The 24,546-nt window shown below is 53.2% G+C and overlaps 8 protein-coding genes across 8 annotated transcripts; 4 read left to right on the plus strand and 4 right to left on the minus strand.

Annotated features, from left to right (window-relative positions):
• Window positions 1–132: 132 nt before the first annotated feature.
• BDW74DRAFT_172518 (putative ubiquitin-protein ligase E3 component (UBR1)) lies at window positions 133–6,652 on the plus strand (the record flags this gene model as incomplete). Its single annotated transcript, XM_073727553.1, has 2 exons — window positions 133–6,329; window positions 6,385–6,652. The coding sequence occupies 2 exons, from the start codon at window positions 133–135 to the stop codon at window positions 6,650–6,652; spliced, it is 6,465 nt and encodes a 2,154-aa protein (XP_073589790.1).
• Window positions 6,653–7,362: 710 nt separating this feature from the next.
• Window positions 7,363–9,997, plus strand: BDW74DRAFT_142371 (uncharacterized protein). The gene is made up of 2 exons (XM_073722716.1): window positions 7,363–7,703; window positions 7,778–9,997. Exons 1-2 carry the CDS (start codon window positions 7,483–7,485, stop codon window positions 9,372–9,374), a joined length of 1,818 nt encoding a protein of 605 aa, XP_073589791.1. The 5' UTR covers window positions 7,363–7,482; the 3' UTR covers window positions 9,375–9,997.
• Window positions 9,998–10,929: 932 nt separating this feature from the next.
• On the plus strand, window positions 10,930–12,282 carry BDW74DRAFT_142372 (glycoside hydrolase family 128 protein). The gene has a single exon (XM_073722717.1). It carries the CDS (start codon window positions 11,115–11,117, stop codon window positions 11,946–11,948), a length of 834 nt encoding a protein of 277 aa, XP_073589792.1. The 5' UTR covers window positions 10,930–11,114; the 3' UTR covers window positions 11,949–12,282.
• Window positions 12,283–12,818: 536 nt separating this feature from the next.
• Window positions 12,819–14,550, minus strand: BDW74DRAFT_142375 (uncharacterized protein). Its single transcript, XM_073722718.1, has 2 exons — window positions 13,265–14,550; window positions 12,819–13,190 (listed from the first exon to the last, which is right to left on the minus strand). Exon 1 carries the CDS (start codon window positions 14,091–14,093, stop codon window positions 13,362–13,364), a length of 732 nt encoding a protein of 243 aa, XP_073589793.1. The 5' UTR covers window positions 14,094–14,550; the 3' UTR covers window positions 12,819–13,190; window positions 13,265–13,361.
• Window positions 14,551–14,864: 314 nt separating this feature from the next.
• Window positions 14,865–16,897, minus strand: BDW74DRAFT_142376 (WD40 repeat domain-containing protein). Its single transcript, XM_073722719.1, has 3 exons — window positions 16,241–16,897; window positions 16,030–16,193; window positions 14,865–15,975 (listed from the first exon to the last, which is right to left on the minus strand). The coding sequence occupies exons 1-3, from the start codon at window positions 16,812–16,814 to the stop codon at window positions 15,124–15,126; spliced, it is 1,590 nt and encodes a 529-aa protein (XP_073589794.1). The 5' UTR covers window positions 16,815–16,897; the 3' UTR covers window positions 14,865–15,123.
• Window positions 16,898–17,033: 136 nt separating this feature from the next.
• On the plus strand, window positions 17,034–18,614 carry BDW74DRAFT_142377 (inositol phosphosphingolipid phospholipase). The gene has a single exon (XM_073722720.1). The coding sequence runs from the start codon at window positions 17,076–17,078 to the stop codon at window positions 18,420–18,422; it is 1,347 nt and encodes a 448-aa protein (XP_073589795.1). The 5' UTR covers window positions 17,034–17,075; the 3' UTR covers window positions 18,423–18,614.
• On the minus strand, window positions 18,566–20,209 carry thiA (thiamine thiazole synthase). The gene is made up of 2 exons (XM_073733092.1): window positions 19,443–20,209; window positions 18,566–19,390 (listed from the first exon to the last, which is right to left on the minus strand). The coding sequence occupies exons 1-2, from the start codon at window positions 19,777–19,779 to the stop codon at window positions 18,732–18,734; spliced, it is 996 nt and encodes a 331-aa protein (XP_073589796.1). The 5' UTR covers window positions 19,780–20,209; the 3' UTR covers window positions 18,566–18,731.
• A 197-nt stretch (window positions 20,210–20,406) lies between these two features.
• BDW74DRAFT_164718 (putative MFS transporter) lies at window positions 20,407–24,406 on the minus strand (the record flags this gene model as incomplete). Its single annotated transcript, XM_073726301.1, has 7 exons — window positions 20,407–22,066; window positions 22,563–22,869; window positions 22,923–23,250; window positions 23,308–23,779; window positions 23,832–23,996; window positions 24,047–24,080; window positions 24,142–24,406. The coding sequence occupies 7 exons, from the start codon at window positions 24,404–24,406 to the stop codon at window positions 20,407–20,409; spliced, it is 3,231 nt and encodes a 1,076-aa protein (XP_073589797.1).
• Between the last annotated feature and the right edge of the window lie 140 nt (window positions 24,407–24,546).

The following is a 24,546-nucleotide window of genomic DNA, read 5'->3' on the forward strand; positions in this document are numbered from 1 at the left end:
GATTGAACCCCTCTTCGGGCTCTTTGCCGCTTGTCCGCCACATCAAGCTCCTGCCGCGCTCTTGTCGCCAACCACTTCTTCTTTGCCCTAAGCCATACGGGCGGCGCGGTCTCAGGACTAGGACGATAAACAATGCTTACAGAATGTGAGAAGATTCTCGGTCATGGCCTTCAACAACTTCCGGCGGAACACAGCTACCGCTACGGCCCTGCGGCGGAGAAAGCCCTGCTAGAGCTCCTCTTCCGTTCCATGGCCGGCCATAACGGCGAACGACTCCGACATCTATTCCCTAATGGACCACCGGCTGGATCGTGGAAGTTGGCGGAGGCACAAGGCGCAGCTGAAGGCGCAGAATACACAGAAGCCGCGCGGGGTAAACGCTGCGGACATATTCTTCGGGCTGGAGAGGCGACATACAGATGCAATACTTGCGGGATAGACGAGACGTGTGTTCTTTGCAGTCGATGCTTTGACGCCTCAGATCACACCGACCACCAATATCAGATCTATGTGTCGCCGGGGAATAGCGGCTGCTGCGATTGCGGAGATGAAGAGGCGTGGCGGATTCCCGTGCACTGTGCGATTCATACGGACAACGGGGAAAGCAAGGGGAAAGAGACTGCGCATTCCCGGGTCCCGGATGACTGGGTGGTCCTTATCAGGATGACCATTGCCCGCGCGCTTGACTACTTCGCCGACGTGATATCGTGCTCGCCCGAACAACTACGTTTGCCCAAGACAGAGGACGGTATTAGGCAGGATGAAGTGGCGTCTCGTCTTCATCCCGGGTGGTATGGTCAAGGAGATGAGCAGGAAGAGGAACCGGAATTCGCCCTGACGCTTTGGAATGACGAGAAGCACACGATGCAAGACGTCGCCAATCAAGTGAGTCGGGCATGCCGGGAGAAGGACAGCTACGGAAAACAGAAAGCTCAGGATGTCCACAATATGGGTAGAAGCATCGTGAAATACGGCAAAGACCTAAAAAGATTGTTAGAAGTGTCGAAGATCATTGAACAGATCAAAGTCACCACCACAATACGATCTTCCCGTGACACATTCCGCGAGCAGATGTGTGGGACCATTGTTGAGTGGCTGGCAGATATCGCTGGGTGTAGTATACTCGATGATAGTCAAATACTACGCCAGGTGATTTGCGAGGAGCTCCTAGGAGCCTGGAAACGCGGCAGTGGTGCTTTCAACGCGGCTATTGGCCGACAAGGTATCGACGACCACTCCAAAGAGCCAGATCTGTTCGAAAGCTTCCGCGCTCTTGGCACCGTTATTCTCCACGCGACGCCGCAGGGTACCATAGTTGCTCCGGACGAAGATGACGAAGACGAAATGGACAACGATAATGACGAGGCAAACGAAGACGCCGGTGAAATGGATGAGGAATTTGTCGAAGCTCAAGATGCTGCTGATGACGGGGATGACGAGATGGAACTCGATCTTACTCGGCTGCAACAAGACATTGTAGGTGATGATGATGTTGATATGGTTATGGGCGGTACAGAGGAGGTTTTGCAGATGGCCCAAACTATTTTCGCCTTCAATTCTCCGCTTGCCGGGCAACAAGCTGGGCAGCAGGAGGAGCCACAGCAAGAGTCTGTCGAGACAAACAATCCTTCCATACAAGCCCCACCGTCCGGGGGGCAGTCCGGCGTAAACCGTGACGCCCAAGGGAACAACCTCCACACCCCGATTCCTAAAACCCCTCGTCCCGTGCGAAATCTTCCTTCAACAACGACACCCGGCTACTGGCAGATCCGCCCGCCCGCTCCGGCGCCTGGCGAAAATGTTCCTCTCTATGAGGATCTGTGGCAACGCACGCGGCTCGATTGGATGATCTTGTTCGACTTGAGATTATGGAAAAAGGCCCGTACCGACCTTCGTGATCTGTACCTCAGCACCGTGGTGAACGTGCCGCAGTTCAAGAGGGTCATGGGTCTACGTTTATCAACGTTGTATAGCGCGCTTGCGCAACTATATCTGATCGCCGATAGAGAACCAGATCATTCAATCCTCAACGTGAGTGTGCAGATCCTTACCACTCCGTCGATTACGGAAGAGATTGTACAGCGTGGCAATTTCTTGAGTAAAGTTATTGCCATTTTGTACACTTTCCTCACAACTAGGCAAGTGAGCGAGCCGTACGAAGTCAATACCAGCGCAATCCTGTCGTTCGATGCCGGGTCCGTCAACAACCGGCGACTTATTCATTTCTTTAATGACCTACGGTACCTGTTACAGTCGGAGTACGTACAGAAACGTGTGCGCACTGAGGAGCAATACTTGTTGCAATTCCTCGATTTGATCAAGCTTACCCAGGGAATCTGCCCGAACGTGCGTGCTGTTGGAGAGCACGTGGAGTACGAAAATGATGCCTGGATCAGTGCCTCTATTTTGATGAGAGAGATCAATCGACTGTGCGTTGCATTCCGTGAAGCCTTCAAGAATCCGGAGCTTGATCGGGGCCAGAATTTGCTTAGGGCTATCACGGTGACTGTAATCTCCACCATCGTGCACTCCGTTGGTTGTGAACGTAAGAGGTTTGAACAGGCTGAGATAAAGGAATACGTCCACTTCAAAAACCTGCAACCATTCGATTTCGAGAACGACCGCCCGGAGCGGCTGCCTCGCCATCGCGTAGTGGACTTCGTCGTTGAGAAGGGTGCAATGAGCTTCCACCATGCTATGCACTATACACTCTCGTGGCTGCTAGATTGTGCTCGTAATTTGAGCCAAGGACTGTTACGTGACGTCCTCTTTAGCGCCGCCGAGGCGGCCAACGACAAGTACATCTTCGACAGTGACCTTTCGCCAGAAGACTTGCTGCTCGCAATGTTCGATTACCCCCTCAGGGTATGCGTTTGGCTAGCGCAGATGAAAGCAAACATGTGGGTACGCAACGGCCTTAGTCTGCGCCATCAAATGTCACAGTATCGCGGGGTCACTTTCCGGGAAATTGGTTACCATCGCGATATCTTCTTGCTCCAGGCTGCGTTGGTAATGTGTAACCCTAGCAGGGTCCTTGCTTCTATCGCAGATAGGTTCGGGGTTGTGGATTGGATGTCCAGGAACTATGCTGCACGCGCCGGATACGAAGACGCAAAGGTTCTCGATGTCGTGGAGGAGTTTGTACTTCTCTTGATTGTCCTCTTGACTGACCGACACTCGCTCACCGTTGATGGCGATGGTGATACTGCCGCGCATCAGAACATGAGCCGTGAGATCGCGCATGTCCTATGCTTCAAGCCTCTCTCATTTTCTGATCTCTCAACTCGCCTCAGTGACAACGTGCGGGACTCCGATGATTTCCAAGACGTCCTGGAGGAGATCGCGAGATTCCGACCACCTGAGGGGTTGAACGACACTGGTACATTCGAGTTGAAGCCGGAGTATATCAATTTGATAGACCCGTACAGCGCCCATTACACCAAGAACCAACGGGATGAGGCCGAAAGTATCTACAGGGAATGGATGGCCAAACAAACAGGGAAGAAGGCTTCCGACATCGTCTTTGAACCTACCCTACGGCCTCTGGAGTATGGTGCTTTTGCCGACCTGGCTCGCTTTACACGGAGTCCTCTTTTTGCCCAGATTGTGCACCAGTGCCTGGATTATGTGATGACATGCAAGGATCGTACGCCTACGATACCACCTACGCGTGTCGAGACGTTCCTCCAGGTTGTTCTTCATCTGGTCCTCTCTGCCATACTTGAAGACAACACAGATGAAGACAATATTGACGAGCAGTCTGCGGAATCGTTCGTTCTACACGCACTGACTAAGATCAGAGCCACCCAGATGGGCAATCTGACCATCGTTGGCCTCTTGGAGAAGATCTCATCAATGAGCGAGTTCTCCGCGTGTGGTCCAAGAGTCCGGCACATTCTGAAGCGTCTTTGGCAAAAGCGACCCCACATGTACACTTCTGCTACAGCTTCGCTGATGTTCCCATTCGACAGAATTGACACTAACTCGCCAGCTATCGACACCGAAGGCGAGAAGGAACTCAAGAAGAAGCAAGCTCTCGAACGGCAAGCCAGGGTTATGGCCCAGTTCCAGCAACAACAGCAGAACTTCTTAAACAACCAAGGCGGGTTTGACTGGGGCGATGAGGATTTCAGTGACATAGATTCAGAGCCTGAGGTCGCCCCGGAAGCCAAGGTCTGGAAGTACCCCAGCGGCACTTGTATCCTTTGTCAAGAAGAGACCAACGACTCGAGGCTTTACGGCACATTTGCCCTCGTTCAGGACAGCAGCATTCTAAGGCAAACAGATATTCAAGATTCAGACTGGATTCGTGAAGTGCTCAAAACACCGTCAAGCTTGGACAAGTCTGCCGAACATATACGACCATTTGGCGTTGCTGGTGAGAACCACGCCACGGTTCGACGACTAGACTCTTCTGGAGGGGAAATCATCAGCGAGAAAATCGGTTTGAGCAAAGGGTTCAACGCGAAGAATACTGTGCGTGGCCCTGTCACGACAGGATGCGGGCACATCATGCATTATTCATGTTTTGAGGTCTATTACTCGGCCACTCAGCGGCGCCATTCGCAGCAGATTGCCCGCAACCACCCCGAGCGTTTAAAGCACAAAGAGTTCGTCTGTCCACTGTGCAAGGCGTTGGGTAATGCTTTCCTCCCCATCACTTGGAAGGGCAAGGAAGAATCATACCCAGGTCCGTTGAACACGAAGGTGTCCTTCGACGAGTTCATAAACCATGAAATCAAGTCTATGCTCTCGCACAAGCACAAGATGAACTACGCTCTTCTCACGGAGAATGGCGAGCTACAGCAACAAGCCTATCAAGGGCTATTCTCCGACTATCTTCACAAAACTCTCGTTCCTCCACTTGCCGGTAAGGTGGAGCAGCTGTCATCGTCTTCGCTTCCTACAAATACAGCGGCGCATACGCTGCCTCAACAGCGAGTAGTACCCATGCCTGGCTTGTTCCCACGAGAGGAGGATATTCCGACATTGAGCTCCCCTCAGCAGGTCCAGGCCTCGAATGACTCGCCCATATCTGAGCTACTCCAGATCTACGCACGGCTCAAGCAGACTCTTCGGTTGAACCATATTTATTCAACTTTCAACCATCCACCGGAGACTCTAAGCAACGATGAAATCATCCACACTGACTCATTATTCCAGAGTTTCGGTTTCAGCATTGCTGCGATTGAGATAGCTCAACGTGGCGTTGAGTCTGAGCCCGGCTCCACGCTTTTAGACAAGATACCCCAGTTAACATTGACGCACCTTCGCGTCCTGGCTGAGACGGCATTGACCTATGCATCAGTCGGAGGCTTGCACGCCAAAAATGGCAGCTCCAGTCGGTCACTAGATGAGTTCCGTGAAATGCATCGTCAAAAGTTATGTCAGCTGTTTGTGGGCCATCCATTCTTTGAAGGATCCTCGCTTCTCAATGACGTCCACCAAATCGAGCCGCTATTCGCCAAGGATACGTTTGTGTTCTTAGCTGAAAGCTCGCTCACCCTACTTCCCGTTCTCGATATTGATATCCGCCACCTGGTCCAAATATGCTATGTGGCTGAGATCGTCAAGGTTGCCACCACTTACATCGTCTGGCCCTTGGGGCTGAAGGAAGAGCTGGCCCAGAACGGTGATGCACACTACCTGCTAGAGATGGAGCTCTCGAATGAACGGTTCGACGTCACTCGGCAGTTCTTTAACTCTGTTGTCGCGGAGCTGAAGGCCAACTCCGTGGGCCGAGGAATAGGGTCCTCGCATCCGACTGAACTAGGCTACGTCAAGGAGGGCGAGGATTCAGCTACACCCGGGGTTATCATTGCTCTAAGACGCGTCATATCGAGCTACGCGCTGACCTTCTTGCGAAAGGCGGTCATTCTGCTTCATGTGCAACACGGCGTTGAATTCCCCAATACTGGCTTCGGCGATGTGGGTGCGTCGGAGCTGGATCGCCTCACCAAGATACTGAACATGCCGCCTCTCGACGACATATTCGCCTCGGTCAAGCCCGCCCGGAAGAGCGGCCAGCCCTTTGATGCTATGATCTCCGGCTGGATCTTCCACTGGAACGCATCCCGCGCCGGCGTCCGCATCGCAGACCATAAACTGTGGCCTAGCCTCTCGCACCCAGCCATCTTTGAACTTGTCGGCCTTCCTAAGTATTTCGACAGTCTGATTGAGCTCGCCAACCGACGCCGATGCCCGAACTCAAAGAAGGAACTCACCGATCCTAGCATCTGCCTCTTCTGCGGAGACATCTTCTGCTCTCAAGCCGTGTGTTGCCAGGAGAAACACAGTAAAAGGGGCGGATGTAACCAGCATCTTCTTAAGTAATACCAACCTTCTACCCTCCATACCTGACTGATTGACTAACATTGATTCCAGATGCGGCAAGAACATCGGCCTCTTCATCAACATCCGCAAATGTGCTGTCCTCTACCTCCACAACCACAGCGGCTCGTGGCATTACGCCCCCTACCTCGACCGCCACGGCGAAGTCGACCCGGGTCTCCGCCGCAGTAGGCCACTCATGCTGAACCAGAAGCGCTACGACAGGCTTCTCCGCGACGTCTGGTTGTCGCATGGAGTGCCGGCGACGATTAGTCGGAGGATGGAGGCTGATGTTAATAATGGCGGATGGGAGACCCTCTGATTTCTTTTCACTTCGGTCTACTGACACACGGCATGGAGTATGCGTATGAGTATATGACGATGAGGATGGTTGGAATGAGTTGACGATGAGGATGTTCAAAATTAGAGATTTCCCCTTTCTTCATGTATTTTTCTTCTCTCTTCTTTCCTTTGAATATTATTGGTTATTAAAATTTTCTTTCTCTTCTCCTTTCTGCGAGCCTGATATGAGCGAATGTTTTCTTGCGTAACTCATGTTAAATTGTTACTCATAGGTCCGTTCCAGTTGTTCGAAAAGTATAGTGGACATATGCTTTACAACCCATTTAATTGAATGAAGACATATCTTCTCTGGTTTCAGATGACACCGTTTTCCAGGTCGTCTTCATAGGCGACTTCCCTACCTATCTGGTTGTCTGGCAACTAGTATGTTGAGTGGGTACCGGTATAGAAAGTAGGCCACGAGAGTATGAAAGCGGGCAAGCATCGATGGCATAATGTTGATTTCTAACTCGCAACAGCTACACAGAAAAGTATAAATCCGGAACTCTCCTATACCATAGATCTCGTAAAGGAAGTGTGACATAGCCGATGTTTAGATACCCATCTACTCCGTACTCCGTAGAAGTAGAGTGCATCGCCCAACTGACGTCGCCGCTTTTAGACCTCCGCAATTTTGCTGAGGTCCGGACAGCTCCAAAACATCACCCACCTTCCAACTCTACAGATCCTCGCGCATTAAGATATCCTCACCATGAATACATAATTTCCTAATCTAATCCGACATACATCACATACACTCTGACCCCTCAACCCCTCCACCCGCCCGCGCAAACCTCCACCACCACAACCATGAACAACGAACAATTCCGCCGCCTCCTCTTCGACCCCAACAAACCCTCCAACCCCAAGAGCGCGAACGCAAGCGCAAGTCCAACCGGCCCCTCACAAACAGGGAAACATGGCGCTTCTTCCTCTTCGCCGCAGGGTGCGCACGGCAGTGGCGGCCAGACACCGTCTGCCGCGCAGGCAATGCTAGGCTCGCGGATGCGCTCGAGTATACCTATGACGCCGTACGTGGCTGACCCTCCTACACGCCCTCTCTTCTTGGAATGGAAGTAAAGGCTAACTATAATTTGATATGCAGACGAACCCTCACAGCCCCAAACTTCGCCACCCAACTCGCCGACTACCGCCGCGAGCGCGACGGCGGGAATCCACCCCCAACCAAGAAATTCAAGTCCTCCGCTGCGCCGAAGGGGACGAAGTTGCCTGCTGGGTATGAAGACCGGGCTGCGGCGCGACTGCGCGAGGACGAGAGTGCCGAAAACAAGGATGCGGAGAATGAGGCGAAACTAAAGCTGTTGGAGGAGAAGTTCAAGAAGGGGGTTATTGATGAGAATACGTTTATGAGGTTGCGACGCGAGCTTGGGGTTGGTGGGGACTTGGGCAGTACGCATATGGTTAAGGGGTTGGATTGGGATCTTCTGAGGAAGGTTAGGGCGGGGGAGGATGTTGAGAGGGTGAATGAGGAGAGGAAGGGCGAGGAGGGTGGAGGGGGACAGGGGGAGGGTGAAGGCGAGGTTGAGGAAGAGGTGGATGTGGATGAGGAGTTCGATAAGGTGCTCGAAGGGAAGGAGGGTGAGGTGCTTCCCTCTGCGCCGAAGGAGAAGGAGAAGAAGAAGAAGGGTAATATGGCGCCGCCGCCTGCTGCGCAGAAGCAGAGGAAGACGCGCGATGAGATTCTGCGGGAACTGAGGGCGAGTAGGGCGGCTGCTTCTGCTTCTGCTGCAGCTCCTGCACCTGCGCCAGTGCCGGAATCGGTATTAGGTACGCGGTTCAAGAAGATTGGGGATTCTAAACCCGAGAAGAAGCGGTTTATTGAGCAGGATGAGAACGGTCGTCGAAGGGAGGTCCTCCTTATTACAGATGCTGACGGCAATACGAAGAGGAAGACGAGATGGCTGGACAAGCCGGGGACGACGGCGCCTATCGCAGTTCCAGCCTCGACCACTGCTTCAGCTCCTGAAAAGGAAAAAGAAGTAAAGCCGAAACCTCTTGGGATGGAGGTGCCGGCTGACATCGCCGCTAGAATAGCCGCCCAGAAGAATGTGGAGAATGACGAAGACGACGATATCTTTGCAGGTGTGGGCGCTGACTACGATCCTCTGGGCGACGCTGGATCCGACGAGGACTCATCCGACTCAGAAGAGGAAGAAGGCGAAGTGGCAACGAAACCGAAGCCAGAGCAAGAAGCCAAGAAGAAGACAACAGGAGAACCGACGACGAGCACAGCAACGGCCAAACCTCGGAACTACTTCGCAACGAGCACGAACGGAAAGGACGAGAAGCAGGTGGAGAGTGACCGTGACCGCACCAACCCCCTAACCAAGGACCCGACCATCCTCGCCGCGCTCAAGAGAGCCGCTGCACTGCGACAAGCTGGCGAAGGCTCGGATGAGATTGCCGACGACGAAGAAGGCGTCGACAAGGAGACGCTCCTCCGACGCAAGAGGTTCCTGGAGGAAGCCAAGCGCCGAGAAGCACTGGATGCAATGGACCTGGACTACGGGTTCGGAGGCAGCCGGAATGAAGATGACGAGGATGAGGACGCTGTCGTGTTGGAAATGGAGCCGCGCGGGGGGAACAAGAGGAAGCGTGGCCCGAAGAAGCGAAAGGGGGACAAGGACAGCGCGGCAGATGTGTTGGGCGTGTTGGAGGGGAGGAAGAAGTCGCAGAACTGATACCATGCTGAAGTCAGATAGAGCTCTTCATAACGTCGTTTGCCGTTGGCACTTGGCAATGGACTGAATAGTTAGCCACGTCGGGCAAACTCTCTGCCACGTAGAGTTCAGTAGTCCATGGTCTGCTCGAACCTCAACCCAATATCGAGTCCCGACAGCTCAGAATCCTCAAAGCGACGTGGATCTCCCGACTGGCCGGCATCTAGTTTGTGGCTGGCTTGTCGGGGGTTACTTGTCAGCCAGCATGAAACCCATCGGCAGGCGGACATGACCTTCCCCGTACGAACTCCGTAGAAGAGTTGCCCGCTGCCGTGCAAGGCCCTCGGGATCCGAAGCCTCGAGCACCAGTCTCGAGTTCGAGTGTCCACTCAGACTGTGCCAAAGGTTCCTGCATAACCAGTCCACGTCAACCAGTCACTTTCCTGTCAGGCTGCAGAGTTTGAGATGTATCCAGTGGTAAGCGGTGATCAATTCTCCAGTCAAATTGTCTCCATTCGAGTCCAGACCGTGGATGTCGACGCTTCATGACTGCCGACTTTCGCTGAGGCTGGACCTCTTTACGGAGTAGGTTCGCGGTGGATCTCAACGGCGTGTTCCTAGGTACCGGAGCCTAGCCGGGCTCGGCGTGAGAGTTGAAACTGTCTGTATTCTATTTTAGTGAATGTCGGCGCCTAGAAGGCCAGGGGAATCAGGGGAATAGATTAAGATTGAGCGAGATGACTCCGTCTGCATTAGGTGCCTGGCAGTGGAAGGTGTCGAGTGGAAGCGCTGACCACGTCATGCTGCAGGAACAACGCTGTGGTGGCTGAGATAGCGTGTTTCAGATGTTGAAGGGCGACGATTGGTCTGGACTCGATGGACTAGACCCTTGGAAAGAAAAGAAAGCAGAGTTTGGTAAATAAGAGAAGATTGGAATGACAGAATAACAATGCATTCTGTATGCTGGAACTGAATGAAATCTCCTCCATATGCTCTGTTTGGGATGTGTACACACTGTACTGACTACCGAGTAAGTATGTGATGGATACTGTGGAGCAGCCAGTAGTGGAGACAAAGAACTCTCTTAGAATTCCACTCTTAGCGCCTCAACTGTATCAGACAATTGTAATCCGTCTCAGCTGTCAGTCCTCAAGTCTCGAGTCTCTTGTCGTTTCACCTGGCATCAACACAATGGGATGGTGCATGGCACGAGACTGGGATAGTCGGAGGCAGCACAATGAGCCTCAACACTCACTGTCAAGGACCTTTGTATCTGCTTTCTCTGTTGAACATCAAAGATACGAGCTCACCGAATGACCGCCACGAATCATCCCCACAGCTTACGTCCCACGGCGCTGGCCTATCCAGATCCTCCCATCCAGATCCCAGGCGCCCTCGCCCATTATTGTGGCTCCATTCAACCAGCAGCAACGCAAAAGCAATCATGTAGCTGCGTGATTGATCAGCCGGCGTCTCGCTTGTCTTGGTGGGGGGTGCCACCTCTGGTTTGCACGACGCTTTTATACCTCCCCCTCCCCTCCCCCCTCTGGCCTCTTCCTCTCATCAAGCAACAATCTTTACAGTCTTTTGCCCTTTTGAGTCTTCAATTGTCCTGTGCCGCGCACGGTCAATAGCCATTCCTTTCTTTCGTTCGACTGCCTAAACGGCCTCACATTCTCTATACAAATTGCTTGCTTCCAGCCTCCACCATACAGGCTCAGAGAACCGGTCTTCTCAATCTCTAAACCCCAACACATCAAAATGGTCTCCTTCAAGTCCCTGCTCACCTCGGCCCTCCTGGCCAGCTCCGCCCTCGCCGCCCCCCACGGCCACACGCACACAAAGCTGCACGACCTCTCCCTCGTCAAGCGCTCCACAAACGGCACCTCCAAGCGCGGCGCCGCCTACAACGACGCTTCGCTAGTCCAGTCCCTCGCCTCGTCCGGCACCGTCTCTTGGGCCTACGACTGGAACATGTACACGATGGGCGACCTCCCCAGCAACGTCGAGTTCGTCCCCATGCTCTGGGGCAGCAAGATGTTCACGGGCTGGTTCGCGGCCATCCAGACGCTCCTGAACTCCGGAAACAAGTACATCCTCGGCTTCAACGAGCCGGACATGGCCTCCCAGGCCGCCATGTCCTCGTCCGAGGCCGCGGGCTACTACCGCAACTACATCACCACCTTCGCGGGCAAGTCGAAGCTTGTCTCGCCGTCCGTGACGAACGGCGTCGGCTCCGACGTGGGTCTCGACTGGATGCGCAACTTCCTGGACTCCTGCACGGACTGCGGCGTCGAGGCCCTTGCCGTCCACTGGTACGGCGACTCCGCAGACGACTTCAAGACCTTCGTCGGCAAGGCCACCGCGCTCGCGGACGAGTACAACATTGCCGAAACCTGGGTCACGGAGTTCGCACTCAACTCGGATCTGTCGGGCTCTGGGGGCTCGAGTACCTCTGCGGACTTCTTGACGGAGGTGTTGCCTTGGTTGGATGCTCAGGAGAAGGTCGGTCGCTATGCTTACTTTATGTGCTCGGATGGCTATCTGCTTAGCGGCAGCGGGCTCAGTCTGAGCGGGAAGGCTTACATTGCGTAAGCTGAGGTTTGAAAATTGGATTGATTTGGTTTTGGTGTGGTGATCTGGATTGAATTTGGATCGGTATATATATACTTTCTCTTCTCTTCTTGGACTATACCCTTCTTTGATTTGGCTTTTGGGATGCATGTATCTAGGTGTCTTCTTCGCTTGTCTATCTTTTCATCTTATATAAATCCCTAGAGATTTAGGGTGATGATACATGCTGTTTCTATTCCTCAGTAAATAAAAGCGAGGATAAAAAAAGTTTATAGCAAAAAATGCGAAACGTGGACTCGTTCCATTCTCTTTTAAAATGTCCTTGACTGTTATCACTTTGAAGGCCTCACTAAATACACCCACATAATCGCCAACCAAATTTCCCACTCTGCAATATTTGATTCCACAAGGATTGTCAATTTTGTGTGCTAGGGCTCACATTATCATTGTAAGTTGTAATCATGGATCAACGTAGTCTAGACTCTACACTGTCAATCAAGTAGTAGCGTTACATTGGTGTACCTGCCTGCCCCACGGACACAGACCACGGTTCGCCACGCTGACAGCGCCCAGCAAGGAAAGTCCTCCTGTCAATCACAGGAACCGAATGAATTGGCATCCTGTTTCATCCTTGGATTCCGCACACAATATTCGGATTGGTTGGGTTCGAAATTGATTTTGGAGTATGTTAGTAACTGACTTGACTTGATCCGCATGAACCCTGGCCATGCTTCTGCGGTCGCCGGTGTCGAAATTTGGATGCAATTGCAAGCGAGGTTTTCACTCCAAGCATAGCATGCTTTCTGGAGCTCTGATGCTCTAGTAGTAAGCCCTGCAAAGGGAAGGGGGAGGGGTTCTATTGACTTGCTTCTAACAAAGTATTATCGGTAGGGGCACGAAATGACAGACCGTCTTCTACCGTACCGTATCGCCCTCGCCTCCCACTCTTCCAGCCTCGTACCACTACCACTGCCAGCATCGGACCCAGGCTTAACGTGAGGGGCTCCATTAAGGAGACCCAGACCATCTGCGCGAGGGACTCCATTCCGCAGACCCAGCGAGGTCCTCTGACGGTCCAGAGTTACTCGAAACCTCGTCTAGCTGGGTGCTTGGCGCCCTGATACTCTCCGGGAGCTGGTCAACGACCGACCGAATCCGTCTGAGATAGGAAGACGCCTACATGTGATAGATCTTCATGACGAAGTTGTACGCATCCCAACGGGTCTCTCTGCTCAGCAAGAAGGAAGAGACTTCATGGACGTGGTAGGTGATTCTCGAGCCATCCATAACGGGGTAGTATCCAAGGATTTTGACTTCCCTGCTGTTATGGATAACAGAAAACCCCAGAATCTCCCGGATGAGTTCCTGCTCGCACTCTACAAGACGGAGGTAGATGAGGCCCCGGAGACACAGGGCCATGCTGTGCATGCTCTGTTACTCTGCTATATGGAGACTGGGTGCCTTGACCTCTGAGACCAGGAACGGGAAGTGCATTTCCGCCGTTGCTCTGAAGAACGAGGTTGAGTTTGGCCCGCCTAGGAACGGCTCGAGCTTTAGGAGCTGGGAATACGTGAACGCCCGCGACGAGTATCCCACGCTGTAAGCAGGCCGTGGCACGGGGGGTGAGCACTTGTACTCTTTCTCCATGGGGTCCTTGGATTGTTGCTGTACTGGCACAACGTCTTTGTCTAGCGGAATCATGTCGTTCCAGGACTCACCCCCGCTGCCGACTAGTCTGTCGAGCTGCAGTGAGTTATCAATAGAGGGGACGACGAGCTCGTCAATCGCGCGGATGATCGCGCTCTCTCGCTTGGATACTAGTCGTGCCAGGGTACGCTGGATCGTGTCCTCGTCAAAGACGGTGCCCATGGGGAAATCGCAGCTCCATTTACCCTTCAGGAAAGTCTTGCAGAGAATCTTGTCTTTTTCAGTCGGCTCGTCAGAGTCTTCACCAGTTGGTATGACGTAGCAGCGGTGCTGTGTCAGAAACTGGAGACACTCATCACTATCATATCTGATCTCTCGGGACTCTCGCTCTGACTCTGGCTCTTGGGTTTTCGATCGCAGCCGTGACTTTCTGAGTTTCGATGGTGATATCAGGCGTCTGGGCTTTAGGCGGGCACAGTATGGGGCATAGAAGGGGTCGAACTTGGGCATGCCAGGCATCCTGCCGTGATTTAGCCAATGCTGGACATCGTGGTCTTTGCTGGTGGCCAGGACTTTGAAGGGCCAGGGGTCCGGGTCTGGGGTTTGCTGCTCTTTTTCGCTTACTGCTGTTCTTGCTGTTGCTACTGCTGTTGTTATCCCGGTTGTTTTTGGCGTTGCGTCTGGTCTAAGCGCGCAGGTCAGTAGGCCGAATCAGGGTACCGGTAAGATAGCCAGAGGAAGAGACTCCTGCATACATCTTCTTGGGGTTCTGCCTGTTTTTTTCTCGTCAACATCACTAGCGGGCGCCCTTCCCCTTCTCCATTTTGCTGAGTCTTCTGGCGTATGCGTTCGCTTCTCCGAGGAGCCATTTTCGTCAGTGTAGGTGGTATATTGTTCTTGTTCTGGGGTATGGTAGATTGTCAAATGGGAAAGCCTAGGCTACATCTACTCAGCTTTCTTGCTTATGCGTCTGTTTGTATTATTCGTTTAAATCTTGAAGCACAGTTGTAAATAAGAATAAAGAACTAGATATCTACTTGTTTGGCACAGCATACAATGAGAAGACAAGGAATAGATATCGGGATGGGGTTCGTCTATGTAACAAATAGGCAAGGACGGACCATGATTATTGCAGTACCAAGGAGTGAACCCAGGCTCTGGGTATACCCTAACACAATATACAAGGGTGGGAAGTGATCCTTAGATTCGGTCCTTGACAGGTACATGCTACAGCTATGGACTTTGACATCGTGTTCGAAATGCTAATGTAATAATCACAATGTCAAAGGGCACCAGAGCCAGATGAGTGGCATTTATTTGGTTCTTTTGGGGGTCTTGGATTAAATACTAGATTTCGCGAGAATGCTATGCGGATTGTAGTTGATATTCGAGGGCATGTCCGCACCTACCACAAAAAGCGTCCTGTCTCCTAATGTAAATTGGCAGTTCCCAAGCAAAAGGGGCATCTGAGAGAATTCAACATCGTCACTCATTAGTCATGATGGTCTATTAAGTATATTATTCAACTCATAAGGCAAGCGCGCGAGGGTCACGTCGGATCTTCACCCGCGTCAGCATCAAGCTCGTCCGCCTCGCCCATCTCGGTGTCCATATCCTGGTTCTTGTCGGGACCCTCGCCCTCAGCGTGGTTTTGGTTTGGGTCTTGCTCGGGTTCGACTTCGGCATCGGGCCCAGGTTCAGCGTCAGGTTCGGCTTCAGATGCAGTGACCTCCCCCCAGACCCTCACAGTCCCATCCAACCCACAACTAACCATGAATCTCCCCGCTTCGGTCGAGCAGGTATCCACACCCAGCACGACACCCTCGTGCGCTTCAATCCTTTGCAGTACTTTCTTGCTAACAACGTCCCAGCAAAGTACTGCGCCGTCCTCGCTCCCGCTGACTGCGAACGCATACCCCGGTGTCCGCGCTGATATCCGTTGTCCGTAAACCCCGAATGCGCCGGAAAGACTGTACTTTTTATTTGAATGACCCTGGTAGGTTTTCAAACAGCGGCCTTCGACGTAATCCCACAGGCGCACGCAGTCGTCTAATGTCCACGCAAGCACGTATTTTCCGTTCGGGGAGAACTTGACGGACGACACTGGCGGGTTATCTTCGTGAACTAGAGTCCGGAGGCATTGGCCTGTTGAGGTATCCCAGATACGGACGAGGCCGTCGGTCGCACAGGAGGCGATAAGCGTGCCATCCCAAACGACATCGATGCCGCTGACGGGGTCGGAGTGGGCGGGGAGGGACTTCATTACGCGTGCGGAACGAACGTCCCAGAGGAAGACGGCTTCGTCGTAGGAGCCGCTGACGAGCATGTTGCCTTTTGGGGAGAAGGCGATCGAGTAGACGTAGTTGTGGTGGCCGATGAACGGGGTGCGGTGTGCTTTGCCCTGCGCAGTATTAGTTTTGGGATTCTATCCTGCTTTTTGGAAAAGAAGGCATACCGTCAAGACATTCCACAGCCGGATGGTCTTATCGTCCGACCCAGAGGCAATGGTCGCTCCGTCTGGACTCCATGATATCGTCGATATACCCGCAAGATGTCCTTCAAACGTATGTATCAACTTCCCCGTAGACGCACCCCAGACCTTCACTGCGCCGTCCGCCCCTATACAAGTCAGTCGAGCCCTAGCAGCCCTGGTCGGAAAAACAAACCTCCACTAGCGATCATCGACGCATCCGGCGAGAATCGCACAGCCGACACCCCTCGTAAATGCCCCCTAAGCAAGAACTTCTGTCGATAGTCCACGTAATCCGGCTTTGGCGGCGGTGGCGGCACAGGCGTCGGCGAGCGATCTGAATAAGTCTCCGCTTCATCCCCTGCCGCATCCATCTCATCCATGTCGCGGTCCCCATTCGTCTCCGTCTCATTATCCTCGTCGTTCATATTATCGTTATCCTTCCCTTGCTTGTCGTCTTCAATGTCGTCCTCCCCATCGTCTGCCTCATTCTCGTCCTCCGAGCGCGCCCAGGGCGATGCGTTGCGACGGCGAGTACTTGAGCGCCAGTAGTCATCCGCATCCATAGCCAGTTCATCCGGACTCTCTGAGCTGCTGAAGCTGCGGGAGCGCGGGTACGGCCGTTTGGGCGGGTAGGCGGTTAAACTCACGCGACGGCGCTCCTGATCGTGATCGGAGCCAGCGGCCAGCTCGTCGGAGGAGGTCTCGATCGGCGACGAGATGGGCGGCGGGGAGGGGGTGAGACGGCGGCGTTTGGAGGGGTGGTCCATGGTTGCTGGCTGACTATTCCATTTCAGGCTCTATCCTTTCCTTTCATATATACTTTAGCGCGTAAACGCAAGCTGATCGCTGCTTCCTTGATACAACAATGAAAACGCGACGCGATGCAATATCAAGGAAAGATTCCGCGGGCAGGAAGGCGAAGGCGGTGAGAGGCGCCGAGCTCTGTCACATGGCGAAGGAGTGGAGGTTGAGGTTGAGGATAGCTTCGACTCTTTCTCTTTCTATTCTGACTCTCTGATAATGTGAAAATGGCAGACCCAGACTCAATCCGCATCCTAACCCTCAACTGCTGGGGTCTCAAATACCTCGCCAAATACCGCAACGAGCGGCTCTCCGAGATAGGCCGCCAGCTCGCCCTCTCCAACCCCCCGCCCGACATCATCGGCCTGCAAGAGTGCTGGACACAGCAAGACTACGAGTCGATCCGCACGCAGATCGCGCATATCCTCCCCTACGCAAAATTCTACTACGGCGGCATCTGGGGCGCTGGCCTGGCCATCTTCTCAAAATGGCCGATCGAGCAGTCCTCCATGCACGGCTACCCGCTCAACGGCCGCCCAACGGCCTTCTTCCGCGGCGACTGGTTCGTCGGGAAGGGCGTTGCCTGTGCTCGGATCCGATATGGGCAGGGGAGCCATGATGTCGCTGAAGTCTTCTGCACGCATTTGCATGCTCCATACGAACAGGAACCAAATGATAGTTACCTTGCGCATCGGACGGCGCAGGCGTGGGAGATCGCGAAGCTGATGCGCGGCGCTGCGGAGCGAGGCCATCTTGTCATCGGCCTGGGAGACTTCAATATGCTTCCATCTTCGTTCGCGCACCGACTTATTCGCGCGCATAGCCCCGTCGTCGATGCGTGGCGGGTGATATACCCGGACTCGTCGGTCGGCGCAGCTAAAGACGCCGTCGAAAAAGCGCGCGGCGTCCCAGTTCCATCTGCTGAATTCAACCTGCATCATAATGGCGCTACCTGTGACGGACCGTATAATACATGGCGCTGGTCGAAAAAGGACCAGAAGCGTCTGGACAAGGGCCACGATATCGCTGTCGAGGCGTTCAAGGATAGCCCGGACTACAAGGGGAAACGACTCGATTACATTTTCGTCGGAGATGAGGTCGGCTGGTCTGTTCGCGAAGTCAGCCTCACTATGACAGATCGCCATCCTACGCTTTGTTGCTCGTTGAGCGACCATTTCGCTGTGCAAGCCGTCATCACCCGCGACTCGTCTGCTACAAATAAGAATGAAAATGGTGGCGGCAAATCATCGCGCCTGACACTGCCCGCGGAGACATACGATCATATCCTCGAAATGATCCATAAGTATGTTCTTCGCGAGCGAAAGCAGCGCCGCTGGCGTTTAGCGCACTTTGTTGCCTCGGTGCTGGTCACCATCGGCTGTTGGGTGGGTGTGTGGTGGAATGGCGACCGTCCGTATATCCCGTTTATTTTGATGCTCGTGAGCACACTTGGCTTCGGTGCTGGGATACTGGATGGCTTAATCGGAGGACTGTTTGTCTCGAGTGAGCTGCGGGCACTGAAGGAGTTTGAGTGGGAGATTAGGAATACGAAGAGGATGGTTGAGGGGCTTTAGGATGGCTGGCAGTGGTGTATGTATATTAGGGAGACTGTACAAATATCTTACATGGCTAATGTGTAAACAGAATACTATTTTTGTTGTCTAGGACAGGGTAATAACAACTTACAGTGGACATGCACGCATCTCTACAGGATCTATTTCGGGCACAACAAGTCCAATGAAGAAAAGGACCATTACGGGTAGGAAAGCTTGAGATACATGGTAATCATTTCATTCAGTCTGGTTTCGTGCAACTAGCATAACTAAATCGTCGTCCCTGCAGTAAAAGAGCGACTGGGACTGTCATCTCGCTCAAAAGCTGGTTTACTCAGCACATTCGCGCTTGCGCTCATCGAAGACCTTCAGGGCCTCCTCAGCGGCCTTGACACCACTGAGAACCATGGCACCGAAAGTTGGTCCCATGCGGTTGAAGCCATCAATCTCAGACAGCTCCATTCCGCCAATGATGAGGCCCTTAGCGACCTCACGGGTGTTCTTGACGATGGCGTCCTCGGCGGAGTTCATGTCGAGACCGCGCATGCCACCGAGCTTGTCGATGGTGGTCATGGAGACGAGACGCTTGGCGCAGAAAGCACCGAAGGGGCCGTCATGGCCGGTTGTGCTGATGATAACGGGAGCGTTGATGGTGTTGGGGTCCATGCAGGAGTGGTCGTCGTGGTGGAGGGTGACGAGCGTCCAGTTGGTAACGACACCGGCAATCTGGACCTCCTGGGCATTGCCATTGGGACCGGGGCGAGTCACTAGGTCCTCGACGCAGGTTGCGTTGAAAAGCTTGACGTTGGGGAATTGCAGGACCTTCGATAGAAGGGTTGAGGTGAAGAGGGAGGCGTGTTTGACGACGACGTAATTGGGCATGTCGGGGTCTTCCTCATAAGGCACACCAAGCTCGTTCAAGAAGAGCTCAGCAGGGCGACGCATGACCATCGCGGAGAAAAGTTGGCCTCCAAGCCAAGCACCACCACCTGCTCGTGTCAGTACAAAATCGACCTGGACGGTATTGTTTCTGGTACTAACCTGGAGAGACAGAAGCCTCGATGATAGCGATCTTCAAGTCCGGACGAGCCTTGGCCAGAACATAAGCAGTGCTGAGACCGCACGATCCAGCGCCGACGATGACAACATCGCTCTCGGCATACCGGTCCAAGTCCTGGAAATAGCGGCGGGTCATGGCACGAGAGACCTGGCTCTCACGGATGGGAGCAAACTTGAAGTCGTCCCACTTGCCGCCGAAGGTGTCGAGCAGCTTGGTCTGCGAGCCATTGGCGTTGGCAGTAGTCTCAGGGACCACGACCTTGCCCTTGATGCCGGTGGGGGCAACAGTAGGCTCGAAGAGGGCAGCTGGGGGAGACATGTTGATTCAAGTGGTTGACTATAGACTGTTAGCCATTCCACCAACTAGGGTAAGAAGGGAAGGCATGATCCTTTCGCTGGTATTATCCAGATCAAGTTTTGACCGTATGATCTCAGAACGAACCCAGAGCCCTTGGTAGTCCTCTTCAACGCTGGATTGGTTGATACCAGTGCAGTTGAGCAGAGGATATGCTAAGGATGGGAACGAACACCGGCCACGCCCAGACATTACCTGAGATACCTTGATGGTTGAATTGAATGCCAGCTGAAGGCTTTCTCATGACTTCCGTATAGGACCCCCGTGAGGGTCAACGAGGTGCGGGTTTACATTGTACGTTGGAAGTGATTCCTGTACAATTGTTAGCCAATTTTATGCCAGCCAGTGTCATGAGAGAGGAGGACTTGTTCGAGATGGAAATCGATAAGATTGACAGAATTGACGATGAGAGAAGAGGAAGAGAAGAGGGCAGATGGCGGGGTAGGAGGGGTTTAAGTAGTGCCATGGTAGCACCTGACTGCACAGACATGACAGCTTCGGAGACCCTCCGATCTACTCCGTACACAGCAGCCCGGTGAGTCAAAAGATGAAGTCACAAATGATCATAGTATATAATACGAATTGCTAAGTCTAGCAAACCACAACCTCCAGCCGGACCCCATACTCCCGGATCCAGTTCTTTTTCTTGCCTGCTGTCTCAATCTTCTCCACCCGGTCTCGCAGCCAGTGCTCTGTGACCCCCGATGTCGCCGCCGTCTCTTTGTTCCACCGGAGCTTGAGTCGCAGCAAATCACGCGCACCCTTCTTCTTGATGACCTGGGCCCATTCTGTGCCTAGTTGAATTCTCCAATGGGTCCCGGATACGCGGCCTGCGGGATATACATCGCCGATCAGTGCTGCTACGCGACCTAGGTACTGGCACCACCATGCTTCCTGAGGAGACACGCAGAGCATTAGGTTCCTTTGGTACGCTCCTTCTGTGGGTGCCAGATCGCCTGCCCAGCGCTCGACAAGTATAAGCGCCATCATTGCACGCTCGGCGTGGGAAATGGTGTTGGCGGAGGCCAAGAGACCTGTCGTTGTGCTGTGCAAAGCAGCTGCTGTGCGAGACTCTCGAGGTACTCTGGAGTGTGCATAGAGGACGTTGGCGAGTGCAGCAATAAAGTATGAGGATAGAGTTGGTGGTATACGAGATGACTCGATCGGAGAAGCATGCTCCGGCAGCGCGGACAGAAGCAGTTCCTTGATGGCATCCGGGCACGGCGGTGCATACTGCAATGTCGCAGCTAATAGAGGATCTTGAGATCGAACCTCCTGCGGTAGTTTGTCGAACAAGAAGCCCTCGCGAACTCCTCCTTGACAGAACTGTATGTGCGTGATTGCCGGCAATGCATCCATAAGCACATCGATCAGCATCGCAACCGCTGGAATCTGCGATGCTCGTCGCTCCGAGACCCCAAAGATATTGTGCGAGTCAGAAACCTCACGCAGGACTCCAGCAGTATTGTGAAAGTCCTCCCTCCTCGCCCGAAACCCATTGATGATCGGGATAGGGTACGGGCTAACCTCAGCCTGCTTCATCAACACATACCCCCAGCCCCTAAACCCACCACCGCACAGATAGAGATCAAACCTGCCCTCGTTCTTGCTCTGCTCTATAAGGTCCTCCGGCACCTCAAGCTCCCCGTAAGCTTTCTGGAAATTCCCCTTCATCTCCTCCCTCAGCTCCCTCTCCGCACCCTTCCCAACCTTCTTAGCCTCCTCCAATCTCCCCATAAGCGCCGCAGCACCATACGGGAAACTAAACGACCCCTTCGGACAAGTCGTCACAGCCCCATCCCTAGCAACAATCCACGTAATCTGCGTACTCCCACCCCCCAAATCCATCGCCAACCCCGCAACAGCCCGCGAGCTACTCGCGATGCCCAGCGCCCCAATCCTTCCTTCATCCTCCTTGGAAAGCATTTTCACCTCCCAGCCAGTAGCTTCCTTGATGCGCGCCCTAAACCCCCCAGAGTTTGGTGCTGTGCGTGTTGCCTCAGTCGCAAGGACATAGATATTCCTAGTTGGCACCTGAAAGTCCTCACAGACGCCTTGGAATCGAACGAGTCTGTCGACGACTTGTTCGGTTGTTTCTGGCGGAATAGCTCGCCGCTCTTTGCGCTCGTCATTGCTGGATTTGATGAACTGCGCGTCGTATAGAGAGATTCCCGCCCGGTCTTGGTATACTGTTGGCATGATTCGGGCAGTTGGTGGTGAGGTGTCGGTTATTGAGAAGCGGATGCCGTTGCTGCGATGTTTAGTATCGACTTCTAAAGTATGGAGGGACGCTTTTGATGATACTGGTCAACATACCTTCCCATGTCGACGATGCCGTAGAGGTGGGTGTTATCCCCGGAAGTGGCCATGTTTGCCGGCGTTGTCAATCAACAGTTATATATGTTGAATATATGCTGAGTAAGAAGCTTGTCGAGTACAAAGGGTTTTACGATATATTTGTGCCGTGAAGTTTTGTTCTATGGTTGCAAAGATGATGGAAGTTGGAGGGTTGGTGGGGGTGGGGCAAGTTTGCCGCTCAGTGAGGACAGTGAAGCAATTGAGGTTGGTGTCTGGATCTACGAAATGTGTATATGACGATGTAGTTGGGCAGCCTTCGCAGAGGCGGCATGATAAGCCTTGTACGTAATTGTAGCGTCTGTCAGTTTATTAGTGAGGACATTAGTCATATATTGCCAGAGATCGTTATATCGCGTAGCATCTCGCATCTCAGGATCAAAACTAGCTACAGCACATATCTAAAACCAGAACCATAGTTCTCTTCCCCGACTGCCTGACCTTTCTGTTCAGAAGTTGATTGACTTTGTGGACCATACTGCTTATCCAAGCGCTTGTTCTCCCACGACAGAAGGAAACGCAAACTCAGAGCAAGAATAGCGTTGAAAAACATGAACGCTGCGCAGATCGATTGGCCACGGATGTAGCGAGGGCCGTCGCTGGTGGGAAAGACGTTGGTTCCCAGAAAAGGGCCGCATTGCCCGATTATATTGAGGATGACAATACCCATGCCGCGGCGACTATCGGAGCCTTGGTTATCTTTAGATTGCAGGTCAGTACGCTTTGAGGCTTTATACTGAGGGGGTACATACTCAGAACCCAAGGAAGAATATTGGCGATGCATGGGAAGACCCCAGCTGCTGCTAGAAATACGCCAAAGTAACGCACTCCGACGGAAGTGCAAGCTGCAAGCAGAACGTAGCCCACTGCTCCAACCAACGAGAAGAAGACGATTGTGAGGCCGCGTTGCTGGAATCGATCAGCAAGCCAAGTGGTTGCGATACTGAAGAGGAATGAAACGAAGAACGGCGGGGCAGTCAGGCCCTGGGCGTGGATGGACTCGAATCCCATATCTTCCAAGATGGTTGGAAGGAATACAGGAAGTGAGGAGAAGCTCACGTTACAACTGAAGTACATGAACTTGAGAACATCGTCAGTCAAGTCAGTACCTAACAGGAGGGAACAAAAGACACATACCGCCGTGATCCAGGGCTTCACATCAAGCAGAGTCTGAGCGAGCTCTTTCCAGTTTACACCTTCCACGCGCTCGCCCTCACCACTACGTCGAAGCGATCGGGCTCGCGCAACGTCCTTCTCCTCCTCTGTCAAGAATCGTGCAGAAGATGGGTGGTCGGGCAAGTAGAACCAAGCAAGGAATGCCGCCACCAATGACGGGGCTCCCTCAACAAGGAACAACAGTCTCCAGTTGGCTAGTAGCGCATGGCCTGAGGTAATACCGTATGCAAGTGCACCGGCAAAAGTATTTGCCAAAGGTGCGGCGGAGACGAACAATCCGCAGCGGAGACCAAGCTCTCGTCGGCCATAGAAGAAAGACAGCAAGTAGGGCGAACCCGGACCGAAGGCTGCCTCTGCCGCACCAAGAATGAAACGCAAAGCCATGAGCCCGGACCAGTTCTGTACCGCGGCCTGACATGTCGCCGCAATGCCCCTAGACAACAGTTAGAGCTGTGAAGAGTCCTCGATCAGCTCTCGAAACTCACCAGGTCATGGCAGTGATAGCCGCCCATCTATGCGGAGGCATGAGTTTCCACATCAGCGCTAGGGGCTCGAACAACGTGTACGATATGTAGAAAATCGTCAAGAGCCATGAATACTGGTTTCCATGAAGGGACAAGTCATCTTCCATCCCTGCAATTCGTGCATTCCTGAGAAGAGTCAGTGGGTATTGCAGGATGAACAGAGCAAGAAAACTAACCCTATGTTGCTTCGGTCTAGCAGCGCAAGTAGATCTATAGGAAACCAGGTTAGAAACAGCCATATTGATTGTTCGGCTTGTTTGAACACGCTTACACAGAAATCCCAAAAGGGTCGGAACCCGCAAGTCCAGCTTGCGCACCACCCGAGCCTCAAGCTTAGGGTCGATATCTACGCGCGGGGAATGAATCTGGGGCAGCGCAGTATGCGACTCATTTGCAAAACAATCGGCTGCATGCTTCTCGGGATCAGACAGCTCTGGGTTTGAAATAGGCTCGTTCGTCGTTGGAGTATTCGCTGTGTCTTTTTCTGACCCCGCCGTATTGCTGTTAGGCGCATGCTTCTTCCCAAAAAGGCCCATGGTCGTACGGGTAGGTGAGACCAAAGATCGTAAAGATAAGGAACTGGATGGCGGGAAGAAAAAGTGTGAGAGCGAACGAGACGGCCTTATACGTGCGCTCGCACTTACAGCGGACGATTTTCCTTCGCGACGGTCATCAT

This window comes from Aspergillus multicolor (genome assembly GCF_047715735.1).
Source record: "Aspergillus multicolor strain CBS 133.54 unplaced genomic scaffold BDW74scaffold_1, whole genome shotgun sequence".
NCBI classification, from domain to species: Eukaryota; Fungi; Ascomycota; class Eurotiomycetes; order Eurotiales; family Aspergillaceae; genus Aspergillus; species Aspergillus multicolor.

Bases quoted from the DNA above. Each gene is read 5' to 3' on its own strand.
- BDW74DRAFT_142371 (XM_073722716.1), top strand. From the start codon at position 7,483: ATGAACAACGAACAATTCCGCCGCCTCCTCTTCGACCCCAACAAACCC. The intron at 7,704-7,777 runs GTACGTGGCTGA...TTTGATATGCAG, and splicing joins TCGAGTATACCTATGACGCC to ACGAACCCTCACAGCCCCAA.
- BDW74DRAFT_142372 (XM_073722717.1), top strand. From the start codon at position 11,115: ATGGTCTCCTTCAAGTCCCTGCTCACCTCGGCCCTCCTGGCCAGCTCC.
- BDW74DRAFT_142375 (XM_073722718.1), bottom strand. From the start codon at position 14,093: ATGCCTGGCATGCCCAAGTTCGACCCCTTCTATGCCCCATACTGTGCC.
- BDW74DRAFT_142376 (XM_073722719.1), bottom strand. From the start codon at position 16,814: ATGGACCACCCCTCCAAACGCCGCCGTCTCACCCCCTCCCCGCCGCCC. The intron at 16,194-16,240 runs GTTTGTTTTTCC...TGACTTGTATAG, and splicing joins GTCGATGATCGCTAGTGGAG to GGGCGGACGGCGCAGTGAAG. The intron at 15,976-16,029 runs GTATGCCTTCTT...AATACTGCGCAG, and splicing joins GGCTGTGGAATGTCTTGACG to GGCAAAGCACACCGCACCCC.
- BDW74DRAFT_142377 (XM_073722720.1), top strand. From the start codon at position 17,076: ATGGCAGACCCAGACTCAATCCGCATCCTAACCCTCAACTGCTGGGGT.
- thiA (XM_073733092.1), bottom strand. From the start codon at position 19,779: ATGTCTCCCCCAGCTGCCCTCTTCGAGCCTACTGTTGCCCCCACCGGC. The intron at 19,391-19,442 runs GTTAGTACCAGA...TGACACGAGCAG, and splicing joins CGAGGCTTCTGTCTCTCCAG to GTGGTGGTGCTTGGCTTGGA.